At 37.4% G+C, this 24,531-nt stretch overlaps 1 protein-coding gene across 2 annotated transcripts; it reads right to left on the reverse strand.

Annotated features, from left to right (window-relative positions):
- Window positions 1-456: 456 nt before the first annotated feature.
- Window positions 457-24,531, reverse strand: ZNF326 (zinc finger protein 326). Of its 2 annotated transcripts, XM_088526050.1 has the most exons (13): window positions 24,468-24,531; window positions 23,931-24,005; window positions 17,621-17,747; window positions 15,225-15,630; window positions 12,322-12,520; window positions 10,483-10,517; window positions 8,849-8,936; window positions 7,111-7,225; window positions 5,973-6,120; window positions 5,583-5,682; window positions 4,376-4,506; window positions 3,639-3,734; window positions 457-1,185 (listed from the first exon to the last, which is right to left on the reverse strand). In XM_088526050.1, the coding sequence occupies exons 1-13, from the start codon at window positions 24,481-24,483 to the stop codon at window positions 1,021-1,023; spliced, it is 1,701 nt and encodes a 566-aa protein (XP_088382176.1). In that variant the 5' UTR covers window positions 24,484-24,531; the 3' UTR covers window positions 457-1,020. The 2 variants fall into 2 exon arrangements, with proteins under 2 accessions (XP_088382176.1, XP_088382177.1); XM_088526051.1 differs by lacking the exon at window positions 23,931-24,005.

The following is a 24,531-nucleotide window of genomic DNA, read 5'->3' on the forward strand; positions in this document are numbered from 1 at the left end:
AGGATTGGTGTGAATAGTTATGTGTACTGGAAAGAGAAGAAAAAAAAAAAAAAAACACCTAAACATTTTGGTGAAAAATGAAGCTGCTTAGCTATACTTTAAAAAAACATTAAACTAGACCTTCCGATTCTCACCAGTCAAAAATCTAGATTAGAAGGGACTTTGACAGAAAAATGGTGCACTGACATAATTTCTAATACAGCCAACTGTAAACAGCATCTAAACATGCTGAAAGCATCCTTCCCTTAAACACACTATAGCAAACTATAGCAAAAGTGTGTCTTGGTAGATGGAAGGTGAATACATTGCAACTCAGCAATAAATAATATTCATTGCTAGATTAAATAATTGTTTTAAATAATAAGTACTTTTAAGTCATCATTGTATCAAGATAAATATTGGAAATCAAATTGTAGTCAGTGTGGGGAAATACTTGTAACACTTTACTATAAACACTTTAAACAGTAACATTTCTTAAGTATTTTATTGCTACAAACTGGTACATCTTATCACAAAAAGCTACAAGGCATATTATAACACATACTCTATTATACAGAGTGCAACGCAGTCCCAAGAACAGCCACACTCACAGCACAATTTTTGAAGTATACTTATTCTGTATTAAGAGGTAAATATTATAAGCTTATGCCACAAAGCATTTAAAATATTTACCCCACATTCTTTTTTTTAAAGTGATTAGACCAAAAATTCTTATTATACCCAACTTTCAATACACACACCAAAAAATAGGATGCTTAAAAAAATATACAACACGATGTTTCAATAGCCTCTAACAGTCAGTTTGCTATAAAAAGCTCAACTAAAATAATCTTAATTTCATTTTAAACAAAACCAGAAACACATAGGAATTATATAAACAAGTTCTCCACAGAATGGAATGCATGCATAAGGTGGGGAATCTTACACAACTCTCATCTGAGACTATTAAAAAGTCTTAGCCACTTTAGAACAGAAATAAAAAGCTGTTTCTCCCCGCCGAATGTCTTCATTTTCTTGCACTTAGTTATCTTCAGTGTGGTCTAAAGTGAAATCTGTTTGTTCTTCAGTTTCTTCTTCCTCTTCCTCCTCCTCCTCTTCCTCTCCCTCAGCTGGTTCATCAGCCTTGTCTTCTTCCTCTGTCTGCTGCTCCTGAGCCTGATCATTAATTTCAAAAGGATTTTCACCCTGAAATAGAAAACAAAAAATGCTGTTTCAAGCATAAAATGAAATAACGCTTATTTCAATGAATGAGAAGGCAAGCACTGAGAAATACTCCTGAAATTAACACAATTTGATTGAAAATTGGCAACATCTCATTTTTATGCACACACAAGCCATTTTTTTTTTCAGTGCTGGAAATCAAGAATAAACTGTTTTAAATTAAAATAGAAGTGGCATTCAGTAAAATCCAAAACGTGTTCCACGCCAAGTTTGGTTTAACTCCAACTATATATATACACACACACACATATATATAGTTTGTATATTTCTACTTGCTTCCTTTTTTTTTTTGTCCCCAGGTAAAAAACCATCCAGAACTGAAGAAGTTTTCCTGATTTTTTTATTCAGAAATCAGTCTGCCAATTCTGGATAATTCTGCCAAAAGAACTCCCCAGTAAATTAAAAAGCAAATAAACTTGAAATTCAACTAACTAGCTTGAAATTCATTCCACTGGTGATTGAGAAACACATCAAACATTTATCAGAACATTTTAAGTACATTCACACTGTAGCTGAATGGTTTCTCAAATCATTTCATAAGATAATTCAGTACAAAACATACGTCAGTATTCAGTTTGTCTCTGATATTTAAGAACTATGAATAACCTTAATAAGCAATACACAGTAAAATGACCTATTAAGAGCTTCTTTCCCAAAACCTTTCACATTCAAACGCCTGATGAAGTAAGCCTGACCTCAACATACGACACTAATGATTAACTAAAGACTGGGTTTCCAAGAAAATTATTTAAAAGATAACATAGACCACATATAAACTCCCATGAATTTAGTAGTAGCTTAACCATAAATACTATATTTGGCTTTTTAAAAATAGATCCTCATACATAAGGATGGAGTATTTGAAGAGGCAGTAATATAGCAACTTATTTGGGTCCTGTGTAAACAAGCAAGCCCCAAAGGTCCCAGTTAAGTGCATGCCATCTTAGGCAAGTGCTGTTGCTGCCAGGTTCCCAGGAGGTACCATGGGGCTCCAAACACCAAACAGTGCTTTGCTGAATTAGTAACTGTCTGGTAATGCTAATAATAAAATAGCAAGAGTACCTGTTAGCTCAGTTAAGTGGTTAATGAAAAACATGCACTGTGAGTGAGTGCCCATGAGCCACGTTCCACCTTCAGTCAGGCATCAGCCAGATCCTTCCATGTGGCAGCTTTGCCAAGGGCAGCAGGCAGCAAATACCCGTCAGGCTGAGCATCTGTCAGCCAGTCAATCCCCCCAGGCACATTCATTGTCTTCCTCCAAGCACTCACTCAGTGTCTCCACAACGCAAGCAAAACGGCTTGTGCAGAATTTCTCACAAAACACAGCAAGGAGGAGGGTCAGTCCCAAATTCTGGTTATGCAGCTAAGAAGAACATGACTTCAACTGCATGAATAGAGACTGCTAAAATGCACAAGTTGGTGACTTGCAGTTTTGTTCTCCCTCTGTCAAAGAGTTTTGATGCTGACATCCTGCCTTGCAACTGGGAACAAACTGCCACAAGGGCCGCCCAGGACTTCCCCTGCTCTGATGTCCCGGTGCCACACAGCACGTGACGATGCTTTCAAAACAATCCACTCTCCCCTATCAAATCCAGTCTGTGCATCAACTCAAACCAAGTTTTTTTTTTCCAGCAACCAGGATCATCATCTCTCCTGCAAGACTGCAGTAAACAAACATAACTGTCACATGCACTGGTTCACCAGATGTGTGAAACTATTGGATTCCTTCAGTCTAGTCACAGCGCATCATTACTTGCAGTTAATTATTCAGATAAGGACTAGAGTATTTATATGGCCAGAAGCCAAATACATCTCACTGACCAGGTGCTACCAAAAACCTATTTCAGGTGGTCTGAAAACAGCAGTAGTATCCTTGACAAGACTGTCTTCCAAATTCAATCTTCTTCAGTTTCCAACTGATAAACAACATGTTTTTGAGTCCCTTTTTTTCCAGTCACCCACTAGGGGGCTATCCTGGACAACAAATTTGACAAGCAAGTCATGAGCAATACCAGGAGAGATAACCAAAAATATGTGCTAATTTTTGTAGTTGGTCATTTGCCATCTTCTGTAAACACATAAGGAAAGGTATCTGAACCCAATTCAAGCACCAAGCCATATGTAGCTTTGCATGACACCACTAATTTGACATTTTAGATCGCAGATAATGCCTACAGCAGTTCATATCTTGCCATAGTCAAATAACACAATGTTGCTATATATTAATAGCTTGTTTTGACATTAGGCACAGGAAAGCTATCCACTAAGTGAAGGTAACTACCCAAAGAAGGTCAGGAACAATACTAGAAAAAAGACCTTTTTCTTTAACTGGGGCCAAAGGAAAAAAAATGCGAGAAAACAGAGATATCAGAGAAAACACAGATGTCAATATTCCATTTTTACCATGACCACCTTACCTTCACATATAGTTCATATCGTGCCTTCACTATTGGATTATTCAGAATACTGGTAGCTGTAAGAACACTTTCCCTTTTTATTTGCTCTCTGTAGGCCTAGGAAACAGATTTTATAGTGAATAGCTACTATAAACATATTTCATTTGTCCCACAAATTTGAGTTCATGATGTACTCATGACTAAGTTTATGGTCAATCAGATTCTCTAAGACAAATTATCAAGAAATTCATGCCACACTAGTCATATTCATTTTTGACATTTAAGTTCAAAACACATAATGAACTCAGTTAAGCCACAGTTTATAGGTTGCTTTAGTTTGACCAAAAGATATATCTGGGTCTCACTCCTATAATGAAGTAGTACTATGAATCTTTCTCTCACACCTGCACTGAAATACACAGTAGCATTCAAATTATACACACAGTTCCTTGTTCTCATCCACACAGAAAACATTTTTTCCCCCCATCAAAGTCTAATATACCCCACAATTATAATAAAGGTTTGATATATAAATAAAACCATATTTTGGACATCTTTCATATTTTGACAGTTGGATTTTTTTTATTAATCCTCCTTTTTTCTAAACTGCTCTTCACTTGTCTTCAAACTAACAATGCAACAAATGCCATAAGGTTTTTACTTACTACCAGTCTATACCTTTAGCACTTAATACAACCAACTGATCATGATGTGGGTTCTTTTGTTTTGTTTTTTTAAAGTAACACACGCCATCTTACCTGTTTTCCTTTTGTATGATCAGGAGATTTTAAGTGCTGCTGAACAGAACTGTGTAATGCAGGAACATACACACTGCAAGCACTGCAGTGAACAGTCTCAACTTTCATCATATGGTCATCAGCAGTAACCCCTGCCAACAAAGATGACACACAGTTAACACAGAATGTGCTTGGGTGGGAGGGTGAGGTTGTTTTGTTCGGGGGTTTGGGCAGGAAGGGCGAGCAGGGAGAGATTGCAGACTTAAGTACTAGCTTGCCAACAGAGCACACTGATCATAAGTGCAAACATAGCTTCCAATACTTCAGAAAAACATGAAAAGAATTAAGGAGTTTAACAAAATTGTGGCTGAACTTGTTTTCAAGTAGTTTTTACTATTTAAATTCAGATGAAGGCAACATTTAAAGACCATTATTGCACTATCTCTATGATAAAAGGTGCCCCTTCCAGCACTCTAGTGCATCTTCTGAAAGCTCCAAAAGAAATGACAAAGTAGAGGTGGTGCAGCAAGACAAGCACACACAAAATGCTGTAGCAAACTGCCTGCAGGACTGCCAAAGAGAAGAAATTCCGGCCTAGCTGCAGGGTAGCCAAGGACCATAAAGTGCTCAACACCTTCCTTTTGACACAATGTCCCCAAAACACAGCACGTATCCTCCTGATACATATAGATTGTTGCCATCATCATCCCAACACAAAATGGCAGAAGTTGGAAGGGACCTTTAGAGACCATCCAGTCCCCCCTGCTCAAGCAGGATCATCCTGAGCACTTGGCCCAGAATTGCATCCAGACAGCATTTGAGCATCTGCAAGGATGAGGCCTCCAAGTCACACCGGGCAACCTGCTCCTGTGCTCAGTCATCCTCACAGTAAAGTAGTTCTGGGCACCACTGTAGAGAGTCTGTCCTACTGTTTTTAGGCCCTCCCTTCGGAGGCTTTGTGCACTGATAAGTTAAATGGAACTGAACCCTCTATAGAGCCCTGGAGCACACCCCTAGCTTCTGGTCTCTACCTAGACTTTTTGTCACTGATCACAAGCCTCTGAGCTTTGCCATTCAGAGGCTTTCAATTCACCTCACTGATGAAGCACAGAATCCCAGTCAGGTAGGAGAAAGGTGAAGAAATTAATGATTTTAAGGCAAACATTATTAAATTTGAATAAGAATGGTGAAAAGGAGCAGAGCGCCAGCATTCACACAAAGCACATACCTTCCATTATATCTTTTTCAGCAGCCTGTGCATTTTCTGTTTGGCTACTTGTCTGTTGCTTACGCATAGCTGTCTTCTTGAATTTATTCACCATACACTCCTACAAAGGATCAAGAAAAAAATTACAACCCATCTTTGATGGACAATTGTTTGTATTCAGATATTTACCTATACAGATAAATAGTGGAAAACAAAAATACACACCAGTTAATTGCAGTTATTTAAAGCATTTAAAAGAGAATATTTTAAGTAAGTAAATTCTGAATTTGCTTCAACTTCTAACAGGATATACTAGGCCAAAAGATTTTCTTTTCCTGAAAGGAATACCAAATGGTACACTAAATTCCACTGTAGAATATATAGATAAATAATAAAAAAAGGCTGGCTTACATGAAGAAACTCCATCACCACTTTGTCAAACTTGGTTTGTTTTTGGATATGATCCAGTGTTTCCTGGTGAGCTGCACTTTCCAGATGCGATTCAATTTCTTTTTCTTCAAATGTTCGAAATTTGCAAAATGAGCAAGTAAATGCCATTCTAGCAAAAGAAATACACTATATATTACCACTTAAACATTCCTCCCTTTCCCCTCAAAATTAAGACTTAGTAAACCTAATCAGAATCAGAATAGGAAAAGATTTCCTTAAAACCACCTAAAGTTGCTTCCAATATTTTACCATTATGAATGATAACACATGAGCTGTCACATGAGCCAAGCATAAAACAATCCAGTCTCAGCCTAAGTATCTGTGCAGAATAATTGCTAACATGAAGAGTCAGGCATTTCAAAACCATAGAATATACTTTGAGCATATCCCTCACAGCGCTCTAGTTCGGGCCACCTTTCTTTAGTTCTCTTTAGAATCAAGACAATCCATGATTTCCTAATTAGAGAAGAATATATAAGCAGCAAGATGTCACTCTAAATTAGTTGTTACACACAAAACAACCACCCCCACACCCCCTTGTAAAAAAAATACTGGCCTCTCAGCAGCTGTTGAGCAGACATTTGTGCTACGATCATATACTGTACTGACCTAAGATAACAGTCCTGTTTAGTGCTGGCCATTGCTCTGCTTGGCTGTGACAAGACTAGTAAAATTACACATCTATCTACTTCTTGCCACAAAATCACTCATCATACCTATAAAACCAGAATAAGGTCAATTACCTAGCAGTTTATTAAAACAGCATGAACATAAATCTGTTCAGCCAAAACACACACTTCCAAGGCAACATTATCCTAAAGCTCCTTCTCAGTTGTGCACTGATGCACTTTCAGGGGAGAAGGGCAGAGGAAACTGTACATTTTCTGATACGGCAAGGAACCAGTGAAACATCCAATCTTTGAGTCACATGGGGGTTGCTTTGTTTTGAGGCTCTTGGATTTTATTTTTCAAAATCTGTCCATAGAGGCTTTCAGCAAAGACATTTATGCAAAGGTTGGGGGGGCGGGGAGGAGAGCAAGGAGAGAAAAAAGAAGGGGAGGTGGCACTCAGCACATAAGACAACAGTTATAGCACAAACCTGTAGCCATCACCATATTTTTCACTGTTTTTCTCCCTTCTGCGCCTTTGCTTTTCTCTTCTGGCTTCAATTCGTCGCTTTTCTTCTTCTTCACTTTTGACTTCTCCTTTACCATCTTAACATATAAGAAAAGGATGTTCAAATATTACTCTCCAAAAAAATCCATTATGACAGAAGGAATTTCTTTGCTTCTCTCTTCCAAAAACACATTTTATAGTGTTTCAAAATGCAAAGAAAAAAAGGTATCAAAATGGTTTAACAGCAGCAGGAAGTTTTGAAGTTTTTCTCTCCATTAAAGGTGGCAGACTTAAATACTGGTTTCAAGCATTGCAGATCTGGTACTTAAGAGACCTGTGATGCACTCATAAATGTGAGACAATGAAGAGGTAGAGCAACACCAGCCCTACCAGGCCTAGTTATTAAAGACTTTCTACTAAGTGGCCAGGAAAGGCACTAGAGGAAAACAAAACACTATCTATTTATCTCTCTCCAGTTTTGGAGCACTGCTACCACAATCCTACTCAGAAAGCAGCTTTCTAAAGTCAGGTATTTTTTCTGCTGTGAGCATAGTTTTCAAGCCAGAAGTTACTATAAATGTTTTCACAAGGGAGATAAGGCAGTGGCTGATTAAGGGAACTTGAGCTTGAAATTCTTTTCCCCACCCCAGCTTTACTTTGCTTAATTCAACACACACACAAAACACACACACACTTAGAATTAAAATTTCACTTTAGTATGCTACCTCCAAACCCAGAGGGGGCAACAGGTCCCTAGTTTTACTGCCGAAAAAAAATCATTCTGTAGGGCGAAATGGCCTGTACTTCAAATGACACATTTTATTGCCCATTCTCTTACAAATTGGGCGATGGAAGTCCAAGTCGACATATAAACTGGGACTCTGCAACAAGCCTTTCCTTCAGAGTATTTATGCAAATGTCTATGCAAATACAGTTTTAGCTATTATTTATTAAATTGGTACTACAGATGGATCCAAACATCTGCAACCTTTCACACAAACCTCCCCAATAACACACAACTGCAAAACAGATCAACTCGCAATCTATTCTTTACAGTACACTTGAACCAAGTTAAAAATTCATTACATTTATCCTCAGTTTCAAATGGAAGTCTCAAAGTTCAGCAACTTCAGTTAGCTTTGTAAGCTGAGTAACAGCACTAAGGGTGTTTAAATCAGTTCAACAGAAAGGTCTTCACTCAAAGCAAAGTGTGTGCCCAGTATTTCAGTAAAAGAAATTCATTATAAAAAAAACCATATAAACAACAGCAAAGCACATGAGAAAAAAAGTCACTTTAAAAAATGACTCACCTAGTTATCCCACTAACTTTGCTCTAAGTGAGATAGCTAGTGGGATAACTAAGGTAAGAGTAAGTGAGCACTGCAACTGGCGTGACAAACGACATTTAATTGATGAAAAGGCACCAAGGATAGAAAACCATTTACATCAATCTCACAAAAATCAAAACAAGCCCAAAAATGCAACATGGAGATGATCAGGATGCACAGACCTGACAGCATGTCAAGCAGAAAACAAGGAACAGTGCTTGTTATAGACAACCTTGTTCCTCATGCCCTACATTTTTAAATTCTTCAAAAATGATACCATATGATGCAATTAGTATCAGATGTCACACATACAGGCTTCCTAAATCTATTCTCTCAAAAAAATCACAAGTACAGTTTCCACAAAGTTTTATCTAACAAAGCAAACCACCTTACCTCCAAAAGTCTGATACCCAAGATCACAAGCATCTCTTGTAAAGTCTTCATATATAACAACAGCACCACTTGTGTCCACCTCAATTTCCTAAAAGTCAAACACATATATTTTGTATGAAAATACAATACTGCTCTAAATCTAGTAATAGACAGTGTCAATTACTCCATTTCAAAGTTTGTTACTTATTTTATTAAATATGACTATGGCAGAAAGTTAATTAAGTATCTAGTTAAGGCTCCCTATATAAAACACTTCAAATTATGCAGTTTCCCTCCAATGCCTCCAAGTCTTTGCAAATTAACTTCATCAGCAAAATTCTAACTGGCTTCTACATGAACAATCTGTCTTTCAATTCAGACTTCTAAATGTTTATTTGTGAATCTAGTAACACCTCCACCCAGGAAGTAAAATAACATTTTATCCTCTCAACACAGAACCAAGATTTGTATACTTAGCTTAACAGCTACATTTTCACATATTGTTTGCAACGGTGTTTGCAAATGATCATTCTGTAGGTGAGAATTAACCTTTGTATCATGCCAGAAAACATCTGTTAACACCATTTCTTTCATTTACTCTCTTGTTAATGCCTCCCTTCTCCGCTGCTCTCCCTCATCGCTTTTTCATCATCTCCCTCTCATTCTGTACTTAATTTCTCAACCCACACAAGTAATGGATTGATGAAATCAAGCTGACTGCCTGTGACAACACAAAAAGTGCTCAGATGACAGCTCTACTACCAAAACAGCTGGTAGGTCTACACTTTTGAAATTAATTAAACTAAGCACAAATTTTTATAGCATTTCTAAGCAATAAGAAAAGGGTATTTAATTGGAAAAAAAACAGCTTCACAAAATTTCATCAATGCATTTACATATATTCTTCAACTGCATACTGAACTACAAAATTAAGTTCTAGAAATGAGGAAGATGAATAAAACAAGTTGGCCTTCTTCACAGCACCAAAGCACGAGGGTTTGCTATTCACATACCAAAAAAAAAAAAAAAAAAATCATACAACCCACACACACACACACCCTTCATTGCTGTTCAAGTTCTAACAAAGGCTACATGGGGGCCAGGAAAAAAAAGCAGAAAATAAAATTGAGCTGTACTACTTAATTAAGCCATATTAAATGAAGGAAACCTGTCATCTTTAGAATTCAGACCAATGGTTCCCAGACCACTTCCCCAAAGATAAACTATTTTAGGATATAATCCAAGCTCTGAAAAAAATCAGAACTCTTGACTTTGGCCAAGTGCAGGTTTCAAAATGCAAATTATATAACAAATTATGTAGAAGTTTTACATAAAGCTTACAACTGCACAGGACAAATTTGCAAGCCAAGTAAGAAACATGGATTATTAAGCAAACTATTAGTCAAAGTCAAAAGTCTGGTCTCATCAGTAAGACCACTTCCCATTTCATATCAGCAAGGATTTCAGACTGCCATTAAAATAATAGCTTTAGACAAAAATGAATATTTATAATTTCACATTCTCCATATTATTTAAGTCTTTAGTTTTTACAACTCTACCTTAATGACCAAGAAGATTACTTGAAAACTAATCAGTTTAATATACATTGTATGAACTTGTTCTGAAACAATGAAAAGGTACCCTGAAACCTTTACCTCAATAGTAGACTCCGGGAAAGATGACTTCATGTCTAAAAGCATAGAAAAGGGAAGAAATTAAAATACAATACTGCTAATATCAGTGTCAATTCATTTTAAAGGCAAAGGATTTTAAAGTCAAAATACATATGAAAAAAACTCAAAACTGAGAGAGAATTATCATTTAGAGATATATAGTCATAAATATGATACTCTGGTACACAGTTTCGCTAGTTACTTTTGGGTAAGGTTTTAGTTTTCAACAGTGTGACACTGCTTACAGCCTCTTTCATTACAACTCAGAAAATTGTAGTAAACCACTCAGTTTTTCTCTCCCTTGCTTTCATAGTCGCAGGATGGACTGACTTGCAGTGCATTCTGGCAGGCACTATCTGCTCCACTGCTTGAGGACACTTCAGCATTTGATACCTCAGCCACCGAACTGTGACGATCAGTGAAAAGGATCAGATATTAACTTAAAAATGTTCCATCTAAAGATAGTTTAGAAAAGGGTAATACCCAAGTAATACCAAGAAAAGCCACTGCCTTCAGGAAACATTACTGTATAGGAAAAGGGTTCTTCACTTCTTAGTGGTCACTACTTTATTATTCAGATCTTGCTAAAACTGAAAAGACCTTTGGGGTGAGAACTGCAAGGGCTGGCACAGAGTTGGAAACCGTGTTGCCTTGGAACTTTGGAAATTTTGCACCTTCTTAAAGCATTCACAGGGAAATGGATCTGGCAAGGAAAATACTACAAAAAGCCCTCCCCAAAAAGTAAATCACTTTGCAGGTGGCTCTTGTTTTCTCCGAAAAGAGTAATAAAGGAAAACAGAAGATCCTTCACAGAAGTAAAGAATCACCTTTGGGTCACTGGCTTGACTAGTTTCACTAACCTCATCTTTAAACATCAGTTGTACATCTTTCTATAGCCTAATTTGAGTAATTCAGCTGCAAAAGTCTTCCTGTTACAGAAGCTGACAATGCAACTGTCAAAAAACAGCACCAGAAGTGAGTTTATAGAGACACCAAACATCAATCCCAGTATCTCAAGCTGGTCATAGTCAAAGTATGCCCCCTAGAAATTCCTGCTAGGAGTTGGCTAGTTTTCCAACTATCATTTGCAACTACTTTCTATTACACCTCCTCATCATGACATTGTTCACTTTAAAAACAAACCAAAAAAAACCTTATTTCTACAATACCACTTATCGAAGAGCATATGTTGTTTGAATTTCCAACAGGAAATTGCCTCCACAAGTGTCAGTTCATCACAAGTACGCAGCACAGCAAAACAGAAGATCCTTCAGATGCAAGTCTTTCATATACCTACATGTGTATTTTACATACCTGCTTCATAGCATCAGAGCTGGTTAGTACTAAATTTGTAAATAAAAAAAGTCTCTGCTTTGTACACAGATGGTAAGCCTTGTCCACAATCAGTGCCTGAAATTTTTACAGTACACTTGAAGCGAAAGTTAAGGAACAGTAGCATAACTAAGATCACAAGGTTACCTGACAGAAGCTAAGAGACACCTTAATACCTTGGAAGAACAACTTAAGAATGTAATTCCTCAAAACAAACCTTTATAACTTGACTACATCTATTATGAATTTCCCCATTATTGATCCATAGAGCTAAGTTTCCATTGCTCAGGCCTATCAAGACATCTTCAGCAATACATATTTAAAAACCTCAGTATTTTCAAATTTAGCAAGTTATCTTTGAAATGAAGGAGCTGTAACAGCCCAAATAGCATACACACCCTTCTTTCTGAAGATTAAAACTAAATAACTCCTAATATATTTTAAAAAATAACAACTAACTAAATCGCACTAATAGCAGAATTTACTTACTAGGTGGTTTTTTCTGGGTCAGCTTCAAGATGGGTTTTGTGAGTTTGGGTTTCTTGATAAATGTCCCACCCGGTTTGTTATAGGGCTGTGGCATCATTTTTCTCTTTATTCCTCTTGCAGCAACTGCTGCAGGACTGGGTTTGTTATGATAGTCAACAACAATTCCAGGTCTGTGCATTCCTCCAAAATCTCCCATATGCTAGAAATTTGTGAAATCAAGAAAAAAATATTAGTATATGAAATCAATGGAAGTAAAACAATTACACTTTAGTAGACATTTTTAAATATTTCATAGTAAAATGGTAAGCTGAGCAAAAATCTGCATTCTGAAGCAAAACAGGAAATTTGTGCTTCCATTTTTATGCTGTTTTGTGTAATGGCTTTGTCGAGTAGAATGAACATATACACACAAACTGTGTTTCTGCTTATTCAGAACCATTGTCCAGACGATGAACATTCCCAAAGTTCACACCTCACCCTAACATCTTGGCTCCTCTCTTCAGATTCTCTACAAGAATGACATTTTTTCCTCTTTGGAGGAATACTGCTAACCAACCAAGCTCTCTAAACTTAGGGAAGCAGCCATTCAAACAAACAAAAAAAAATACCACTACCAGCCCCAGCAAAAACTAGTGATTTTAAAGTAAAGAAGGTTGTCCGGTGTGGAGCAGAAATTAAAGGAAGGTGTGTCTCTTTCAGTTAATTCTAAAAATGTAGGATGTGACAGGGAATTCAATAAATTCAGAATCTAAAAATTAACAGTTGATCTGGGTGAGGGGAGAGTGATACAAAAACACACCAGCAACAGGGATGAAAAATATTGCTGAAAATTTAATCTTTTCTTTCCATTATTTCTGGAACACTATACAGACATCTATGGACATCTATTTACGCAGGTTGCCCTTCTAGAGGCATGCACTGAATGAGGAATCTGAAGAGGGAGAAGTTAAGTAGCCATAACTTTCAAAAGCACTCACTCATTTCTTCATATTGACTTATATGATTAATAAAGGAAAGAAAAGAGCCCATTGACTGGATGGGTGAATTGGATAAGCAGAAATATTTGTACTGCCATGAAAACAGAATTAGTGTCACATTATTAAAAGTACATGAAAACAACTTAAGTGTATTGTGTGAAATGTAAAAACATTTTATTAGAAAGTTTTAAATAATCCCGAACTAGAACATACTAATGGGCACATTTTCATATTAGAAGTCCATGCACAAGATCTCCATGTTAATTCACCCGGTTGAGATACAGAACTACCTAGCATGTACATTTACACTGTATGTATATAAACATGACATGAACTATACGCAATTGAAACTTAAGTGTTTCGAGTACTACTTCTTTAAACAGTCACTATCTCCATTATCTATCTATTAAAGGTGCAATGCATTTTAAATATGGTAATTAGTTTAGCTTTTATGTTGTCCACTACTACATAAAAAGACTAAAGATTTTCAAAGGGAAAAGAGGATATCCAGGTGTACTTCTTCACTGAACTTTCAGATCTAAATAAGTTCTGAAAGGAAGGCATCCTAACGCTTCCATCCTAAGAATCTAACAGTTCCTGCTAGATGAGCAGAGAAATATAAAGATTAGAATTTATTTCTAAATACCATTCTACATACTAGCTAGAAGCCATGTGCAAATTTATGCTGAACTTGAATATGGCAACTACATTATACAAGAATGCTGCGAAGTAAACCTTATGAAACAAAACGACCACACAATTAGGCATTTAAAAAGATCCAGAAAAAGTAATCTTCATCTAACTTCAAGATACAAAGAAGTTACATAGATTAATATTAAATAACTCCTTCCCAACATAATATGGCACATTAAATTTAAGAAGATGACTTGTATTTAGAGGCACAGGTAAAAAATTGTTGACTGAACTCTGCATGCTTAAAAAAAATTAAGAGCTGGGATTATTTAACCAAGATAAAGGATCACCATCAACTTAAAGTTAGTGCTTTTTGTTGTCAGGATTTCCTTATTCTCTTCTGATGGCTTCCCCCCACCCGCCCTAGTACTTCTCCAAACTATGTGATCCCCTGTTCTCGTGTAAAGCTATTTTTGTACTTTCTTGTGAGGTTTTTAGATCTTACACTGGAGAGGAAACCATTGAAAAGGAGTTAGAACACATTTTCAAAACAAAATGATCAAAAATAACAGGACTACACACAGTGCCTGAAACTAATCTCAGTTCCGAGAAAGGACCTGATTTCAAGTTGATGATGCGCCTTTAGTCATGCTTTAAATCAAAGTAACTGCAAGTGCCAGGAACCTACCTTTGCCATTTCCTTCCCAATACCCTTCCATACACAAGTCAATAAAAATTAAGCTTAAAAGGAGACTTGATGTTTAATAAAGCACGTTTAACATATTGAAGATTCAGCTAGAAGTTTTTACCTGTCCATATGTAGAAAAACAAAAGAAAAACTACTCTGGCATTCGCAACCTGTATTTTATTTTTACTTATACATTGCACCTTTAACCTACTCAAAACTTAAAAACGGTTGGAATTAAACTTTTACAGCATTCAAAAATTTCTCCACCAGCAGCAAAGATGCTAGTGTTTGCAAGGAGAAATGCAAGTCCTTTTAATCCCTTTTAGACCAAACCTAGTAACTTTTATGTTCACCTTTCAAACAAAAGGAGAGATTTAACAAACCTTAACAACTAGTCTTCTATTACTCATTACTTACAACAAAAACAGGACGGGGTACTACTTGAAGGCAGCTTCAAGGGGATAAACAGCATTGTCAACCATGGTAGTTTGCTTGGACAAAGGAAAACACACTGCATTGAACAGTGCATCTATTTTAAAGCAGTGGTCTTGAAAGGGTTTAAAAGAGTGTCTAGTGAAAAGAATCTGAAAAGATTCTGTACTTACTCCTCGGCCTCGGCCTCTGCCTGATGATGGTCCTCCAAAAGCATCATAGTTTCTGCTTCCAAATCCACTTTCAGGATAAGCAGGCGTTCCTCTCCCCCGAGAGCCTACAGGTGCAGGCTTCATATGGGGTGAAGAAAAACTGCTGTAGGAAGAGTAACTCTCTCTTCCTCTGTCCTCCATAAACCCAGGCCTCAATTTTGAACGGGAGTAAGGTGCTTCCCAGCTAGACCCGCCCTGGTTTCTACCTCCGAAAGAGTCAAGGCTATTCCGGTAGGAGTTGTCAAATCGACCACCATAACTACCTCCGAAGCGGCTTTGTTCGGGCTCATTATAACCATAGCCAGATCTGTACAGATCTCGCCCACCCAGAGAAGACCCGGAGTCGTAAGACTCATAAGGTCCAAACCTGGAAGAGTTGCACAGTGAGGAGAAAAAAAAGTAAGCTTACTAGTGTTATACATTTCAAAAGACAAGTTATCAGTTGACATTTATCACCTAAAATCAATTTATTACTATACTAGTCCGTACAGTTGTTTTATTGTTTATCTTGATTAGGGCTGGGCAAGTCACACTATGGCCAGATAGAAAACTATCTGAGCCATTTTTGCTACAAACAATTCTAAAGTTCAGTATGTCTGAACTTTGTTTACTTAAATTTTTAGCAACATTTACTAAATATTAGAGCCCAGCCCTAGTCTCAGGAAAATAATCACCTGCAGACATTCACAGGCTAGTCAAACTGTCCTTTCTTCAAAATCAAGTCCTCATACTTTTACATTTAAATAGCAGTTAAAAGGCGGCTTAAACATCCCACAATTCTAATTTTAATGGAAAACATAAGTACTCTACCATTCATATTTATACTTCGAGAATTTTTCTCCCTGTAAGTCTGTGTCTCAATCAGACAAAATGTTCACAATCTGCAAGGCATCTTTCACTTACAGTCCAGCAGCTCAGAATTTTGAAAATCTAACCCAATTAGCGCACAGTGCATAAGAAAGCAGTCTATCAAATTTCACAATAGGGTAACAAGGAACTGAAATATTCAGTTATTTATTAAGAGTATGCTCTGTGTTGGAGGGTGAGACTAGATATCAATGCAACTGCTTGGAAGGGAAACACATTAGTGTCCCTAAAGGGTTAAAATAGGCTGAGTCAGCAGGAGTTGGGAAGGACAACCCCTTGACTGGTAAAATACAACCTTGAGCAGACCTGCATCTATAGGAATCAGAAAGCCTTCATTTTAAAAGAGATTACTTTCAGAAGACCCAAAACTACAGAGAAAAATGACACTATCTGCAGAAAGAGTCCATGCACAATATTAACGTAACATGGCAAGAAACATTTCAGTGTTCAAGTAGACATTCAACCTCAATCATATGCAGATTACTATATGGTAGGTACAGCTCATTCCTGAATCTCTGCACAGACTTTTAAGTCAATCTTAATGTTCATCATTGACTAAATTATACTTTGCTAGATGTTAGAACCGTGCAGCAAAACACAACATATTCTCCAACCTCCCAACTTAGCACTGTCCTTGTCCAGCAGCACTACAGTGGCTGCAAATAATAATCATACAGCAGTCTGGCTACAGCCAGACAGGAATTCGAGGGCGCAAACAAGAAAACCAACATATTAACTAAGTTTTCTTCACATTTAATTTCCTCCAAGATAGAATCACTACTCTGAAAAGTATGCTACTTTGAATATAATATTAAGGCCTAAATCAAATCAGTTGTTCCCTACTGTTTTTTCTTTTTCTTTTATTTTTTTTTTTAAAGCTGAAAGAGTACCAGGAATAATATCCTAGCAGTAAATACACAACTTTAAGACTTTAAGACCACTGCATCAAAAAAATTTAATTTTAAACCAATCCTTCTGACAAAGTAGCCCAGAACATGCACACAATTTTGAGTGTAATCAGTACCTGCCAATGAAATAATCTGGACATGACTTTCAGATTCAATATCCAGAATCATTTGAGCATTGCACATTCAAACCAACGAACACATGCCCTAAATGTTCCTTGAAAACGGAATGTTGATAGATTCAGTCTAAAATACTAAACCAGTTAGGTCTAGTCTGCTATACGAAGAACAATGTCAGGCCAATCAGCTACAAATTCACAACCATTACCAAAAAAGAAAACTTTTTCCATTTTCATTCAAAGACACACAGTTTCACTGTCAAACGTTTCTACAAAAAAATGCTCATTATAATCTAGCTCTTACAGTTTAATATTTGCCAGTCTTACTGCACAGGAAGACTCAGAACAAAAATGTTCATACAAAATCGTAACAACATGCCTCAGGAACACTTAAGTTAGAAAAGAGACTATTTTAAACTTAAATCAGATGTCATCAATTCTTGGGACAACTGAAGGATTATTTTACCTGTTACCACCACCACCACCTCCTCCGCCTCCACCTCCATGACTCTCCATCCCATAGGATTGGTTAAGGTAAGAGTCCATGGATCGTGGGCCACCATAGCCTCCATGTCCATAATCACGGTCCATGTCTAAAAGAGAGCAGAAAAATGTTTATAAAGAAAGAAAGCAAGAAGTAATCTATCTTAAATTCTTAACTTAAAACTTACTCTTTGCCACAAAACTTACAAACAGGACAATTCTCAGCTGCCAACCAATTTTGTCATTGCACTTAGGGAAGCGGTGCATCTTTGACATCAGCTGAGCACTTCTTAATCGAAATCAAACTCATATTACTTTCCAGGATTTTCCCAATGATTGGAATTCAGAATCAACTTAAATTAAGAGAACTAATAGAAGAGTCCTACACAGAACATGCCAGAAATTAGTAGACAATGACAACCACTTGCCTCCCTTTAATAACTCACACGGCTCACAGACATCCTCTTTGTGCACCCAATGCCACAAGAAATCTTAACACGTTGATAGACACACTGTTTCAACCTTAAAACCTATGTCACATCACAACACACACACTCTATGTAGATTCCAATCAAACATAAGTATTTTTCTACTGTAATACCAACAAATATCAATGCAAATCAATATTGGGTTGTACCTTATTGCACTAGAATCATGGTATTTTAGAGAGGAATTGATAATTTTAGGATATTTTGGTGTCTTATAATGAGGTCTGGAAAAAGAATCAAGCTTTTCCTCAATATTGAAAATTTTAGGTTAAAGTTTTGGTTAAATAAGCTCTCTCAACTTCAAAGCACTGAAACAATACATCAGATTTTCTTAACAAATATGATCCACAGCCTTCCTGCAATACACAGTCCACACTCAACTGCATGCTAGTGACCAAAATTGTTCTCCCAGCATTAACTTTTGGGCAGTACAAAGCCTGGCAGGTCAAACCTCAGAAAAGTAAAATGGAAAAACAAAATGAACATTGCAAGGATAAACAACTAACCAAATATTTGATCACTATTTAATAGAGTTCAGAATTTCCCAATTTGAACCACTGACTTTCTCAAGAGGTAACAGGAAAATAAGCCCCTTTAAAGTCATAAAAGATTTGCCTGCATAAAAACATTGTAATTCTGTGTGTACATTAAACACATGAAAATAACTGTAGTAGGTGAAACTAAGCATATACACCATTTCCTGTTTGTAACTGCTTATTAGAGCAGCCAGAGAACCAGCAATTTACATTCTTGTGTCTGTCAACAATAGCAAAAACTTTCTGTCCAGTAATTCACCCTAGTCTCCTATATCTCCTATTACCTATAGACACAGTGATGGCACAAAAGCAGTTAGGTTGAACAGGTGAGTCATACCACTCAACGGGCAGTAATGCAACACACTGACAAAAATCACCATCACTGCAAATTTATTCTACTAGAGCATAGTAAGTAGCAGCCAGGGTCCTTTAAATAGTGTAAGTTTGTTGTTTAAAAACAAAAAAAAAAAGCCCTTTTACATTTACAAGCCAAATGTTCAGAAGCATATTTTTGAAATAAGCTTTAGACATACATTCTTAGAATGAAACCAAATACTAGATGTTCCCACTCCCAGAATAACTGGTATCCACACCTGTTCAATACACTCCTTACACACCCAAGGTTTGTTAGGTAACATCTGTAGTGTTGCAGTAGGGCTACCTCAGTCCCTAAATCCTCAAGTCACTGCCTTTAAGAAAGGACCTCCTGTTCCATAAAAGCAAACAACTTATTCCTCTCCAAGCCCACTGCACTACCTATATTATAATACCTTTCTATTGGAAAGGGTTCAACAGAGGAGACAAGGGGAGGGGGAGACATAAGTCATAAAAAAAGATGAACAGGGATGATCACTCACATAGTTTTCTAACACAGGAAATAGGAGGTAGCAAATGAAACTAGGAAGTAACAAAATAAAAAAAAAGTGAATCAGATGCTTTTTCACAAAAGACTTTTCACAAAATGCCATAGAACCTTACTGTGACAAGTTATCTCTCAGGAACTGGTGTAGTACACTGATGAGAAATTCAAAGGACACTGAACACAAGCATTATCTTTGGTTGAGAAAGTCCCCAGGCTGCAAATCAATGAAGGCATACAAAAGTACCAAAGGACTCTCAGTTTTCTCTACTTTGTTTTTTCTCCCACATCCCCAAATGAACAGAGCAGCATACAGGATACTGGAGAGGTGAGAAAGAAACTGCTTTTATCTGACCTAATACAGGTGATCTTACACTCTCCTTCTGACTATTTCTTTAACTGCTCTAGATTGCTGAGCAGTAACCTATTATCCTAATTCTCCAACTCCCTTTCAGTCACTTTGTCAGCTCCAATTTTTACCAGACAGATTTGACACTCATGCCCAGAGCTTGACAAAGATATTTCATGCAAATAAATTCTTCAAGTTACTGAACTTTTCTTTACTTCAGAAGTTGATTTGCCAGATAGGCTTTATCCTTAAAAAATGGATAACTGAATAACTGATATAACTAATCACTGAATAACTAATAACCACCTGCATGGATATAATTACTTCAGACTCAAGATAGCCTATTAGCTCACAACCACAGATATGTCTACACTGTGCTCTGAAAAAAATGAAAATTTAACTTTCTTCTACTTATTAGAGGAAGACAGAATGTAAAAGACAGCAGTAGACACCCAGAACAGTTTACTCAGCCTACAACCTGCTCCCTGCCCAGTATTATGTTAGCTCTGGCAATAGCCACTGGTGGAGATGTACAGAGCTTACATCTCAGCATAAACTAGCCACACTGAATACAAAACACCCTTCATGCTAAAAGCATATGTACTTAAAAATGGTAAAACAGCCAGAAATTACACTGAGGTCTCAATCTGAAAGCAATGTAATAGTTTGGACACATCACTTTCTTTTAAATTTACATAAAAACTGAGCTGATTTTTCATCCTAACACTGGCCAAAATTATAAGATCTTATGAGATTTTAGTGCTCAAAGTATCAATAGCATCTAGAAGTAAAATTAAAAGTTTATATAAGTTTTTCAACTTTCCATCCAAAATATTTATCTAATTATACAATTAGAATAGGTCTTTTTTAAAAAACTATTACCTGACTTCTAAAGACTTAAAACTTGAACATTTCACTTACAAGAGGACACCACCGATTCTCCTTCATGTAAACACAATTTATAAATAGCAATAAAAGACCTGTCACCTTTTACATCATAAGAGAAATGAATCATTTGTGTCAACACAGATTCTGCTCATTTTGAACCTCCTCTTTGGATAACAGGCACTTTACAAGACATGAACACAGAGACACATTCTAATCTCACGTTGCTGCCGGATTATTTCTCTTAAACAGACCAAAACACCTATAAATTTCAGACTGAATAAGCAAGACTTGCTCAAACTTCTTTCCTACAATCAAGAACAGTTCTTGCTACATGTGGAAAGGGTTAAGATTAGAAAGGACAGGCAGGAAAAAGAAGGATACAGGTGTACAACAACCAGTGCCCCCACAAGATAATATGCAAAGGTTTGATTATACTATTAGTAAACTCAGAAAGACTTGCTGTTAGAGTAATAGTAGTAAACATAGGTATGATTTAAAATAAATAAATTATTTATCACTCTTCACTAATAAATACTGAAATAAAACAAAACAATTGCTTGCATTTGCTCCTAAAGTCTTTAAAATAAATAAGTCTCTGAATTTCTGGAAGTCTCCCAGAATGGAAGAATAAACCAGTTTTAGGCATCTATAGTATCCTGCATGAATTAGAGTGAATGAATTAGTTGTCCAATTAAAGTACAGAAATGAAATAGCAAAGAAATATAAAGAATTTCCAATTTCCAATCCATAGGGACTGTTGGGGAACAGGGGAAAAAGTTACAAAACAGGGAAAAATATATTATTTCTAAAAGCTAAAAGAATGAGTCACCACCAGACAGATTCATTAACATTTTAATTTGTATTAACTGAATATACATCCTTTCAGTTTAAAGCTGAAAAGGCCATATTTAGCAGAGATATTTACAATGGCTGCAAAATGACACCTCATTATCCAGCAATTAAAAAAAAAATGTTCTTTAGTTAGAGAATTGGAGAGTTAAACATGTAGCAGATAAAAAAAAAAAACACTTTCCCTTTATGCAGAGGAGTCTGAGTGCAACAGATGTGTTTAAAGAAAAAACTCAAGAGTAAAGAACATTGGAAACACATTCACAGCACAAAGAAATAAAATCTCTTCCAATAACATTATCTATGTGGAATACACTGAAAAAGCACGAGTATGAGGAAAGCAAAAAATATCTGGCAGTAATGAGCAACTGAATAAAACTTGAGTAAATTAAAGAAAAGCTTTAAACAAAGAGAAGTACAGGCTTGGAGCCTGCTAAGTTTCTCCACAATATTTTTATTCAGCAATGATTATAGAAAGCTTAAGGATTCATTGTGCAACAGTAAGCATCATTTTTTCCCAGGCAGACTACATTTGCCATAATATCCACACCTACCTCAAGCCCACAGCATTGTTACTAGATGCAGAAGACTTAGCCCATTACTCAGTCCCTGGCAACACAAGGCAGCAATACAAAAATGTAGATGAATTTTAGCAATTTCAGCAAAAGTCACTTCACTTCCAGACTAAAAGTACAATAGTTAGAGTAATCAAAATATTGACATGAGTATATTGTCACAGAATTTAGTGATGACACAGCATGCAGAATGTCTCAATCCAAGTCATCAGCTACCCAATAAAAACTACACTTCAAAATGCTTAAGAGAAAATTCAATAGGGAGAACCTCGGGAGAACTCAAAAGAAAACACTCAACATTCATGCTCCATTGCCATCTACTGGACACTTGCAAAGTAACATTTAGCTTGCCGTATGGAATCAGGCTAAGAGTAAGGAAGCTTCATTCATTCCGACTAACACACATACAATGCACAAACATTAAAGTCAAATGCCTCTAACTATGCACATCTGACAAGCTTGTTTAACAACTATGAAAAGCAGCAAGTATAGTTATCAAACAGGAAAAGAGGCTTAGAGAAGCATAGGAAAATGACAATTTAATTATGTAATATACATTATGCCAGTTACTCTCCATAGAACGAGCTTGGATTCACTGCACTCCTGTTATCAGTGGATTTCAAAAAGCAGATTTTGGTTAATGGCTATAGGGAACATTCCAATAAGATACTTAAAATTTCCACTTAAGAACCTTCTCTAATGCAAGTCTGGGGATGTTTAACTAAGAATCAATACAGAAAACTATAAAAGAGGGACAATTTATTTATTTAGCTAGGAAGTAAAAAGGTATCTAAAGTATTATTACTGGTGAAATAGCTATAGACTCAAGTTAAAAAAAATACCATACTGCAATCAAAGATGTATCTGTAACCCAACACGTTACTTCCGTATAATGGCCAACAAGCACATCAAGAGATCCTACAGTTACGACTTACTAAAAACATCTTTAAATAAAGCTCATGAACAGTTTATATGCTGAAATAGTATTTTATATTACTGTATTAGCCCTCCTTTATATTACTATATTAGCATCCCTTTAGTACTTGCCTGCATGCCAGCAATGCATATAGATGACAAATAATTTCTCGAGTCTCACTAAACTTACAGAAATTAGTTATGCATCTTAAAAACATGTATTCCTTACTAGTTACATCTGTGTGATACTTGTGACAGAATTAAAAACAAGACCTAGCTTTTGCTCTATCACATGTATCTCATACGGTATCTAAATCCTTTCCCAAATCCTTCTTTAAAGTATCTCAAATAGGTCGGGATGGGGGCGGTCCAGGGGAGAGGAAGGGAAGGCAAAAATAAAAACACAGCACAGTCCAGGTTCTGGTTTTCCCATGCCTGTATAAAAAGGGAAAACATCAAACCTTATTTCTACAACGTTCTTTTTCAAGTAACAAGAAAAAAATACAGCAATACATATGAATAGTGATTTATACACACTGTATAGGTATATAAAAAAGGCTATATTACCCCCATCCCCACTCCTCAATCATCATATAATTCCACTTTCTTTGGAACTAACAGGAGTTCATGATGACATGCCCAAGCTGAAAATCAAGTCTCACTCCCATCACTCCCAACCAGTTACAGCTCCTCCAGAAAACATGTGCAGTCAAACCATGTTATGTATTTTTAAAAAACCTTTTTTTCTTTTTTTTTAATTATTTTTTAAATTTGCCAATACTGACTGTCCATCCCCAACGCTTTTTACAGGTTAGATGTATTTATAGCTCATACCTGAGACTGACCCACTGGGCATGTTCACACCACAATGCATGGGGGTATCTGGGAATCTCCAATCTCTGTCTTCAGCTGGAGAGGATGGGTCAGTGAGAATGACTTAGTGCTTAGCAAGAGCCGGAGGGGAGAGCGCGGGAGCCGCGGCCAGAAGCGGCTCTCTCTCCTGCCGGGTCTCCACTCTCCTGACACGATCGCCGCATGGAGCTCGCCCCGAGCTCCCCCCGGCTCCGCCGCGCCGCCCCCGCCGCCGCCTCGGCCCCCGCGCGCCCCTCGCCCGCGCCCCGGGCGCCTCGCCCGTCCCCCGCCGCGCCCGGCCCGGCCCGCCCGCCGCGGCCCCGCTCCCGCGCTGCCCGCCCGCCGCCGCCGCAGCGCCGCGGCCCGGCGCCCGCCAAACGACGAGGAGGAGGAGGGGGCGCTCCGTCCTGCGCGGAACAAAGCGCCCGCTGCCATCTTGAGACGCGGCCGGTCGCCGCGGCGGCAGCGGCGACGGCGGCGGCGACGGGGCCCTGCCCGCGCTCGGAGGGGCGCCCTCACCTTCCCCGTAGTCCATGGCGGCGGCAGCGGGGAGCGGCTCCGGGGGCGGCGATGGCGGCGGCCG

This window comes from Tinamus guttatus, unplaced genomic scaffold, assembly GCF_059628265.1.
Source record: "Tinamus guttatus ecotype Peru unplaced genomic scaffold, ASM5962826v1 Tinamus_guttatus_pri_ptg000242l, whole genome shotgun sequence".
Taxonomy (NCBI): Eukaryota; Metazoa; Chordata; class Aves; order Tinamiformes; family Tinamidae; genus Tinamus; species Tinamus guttatus.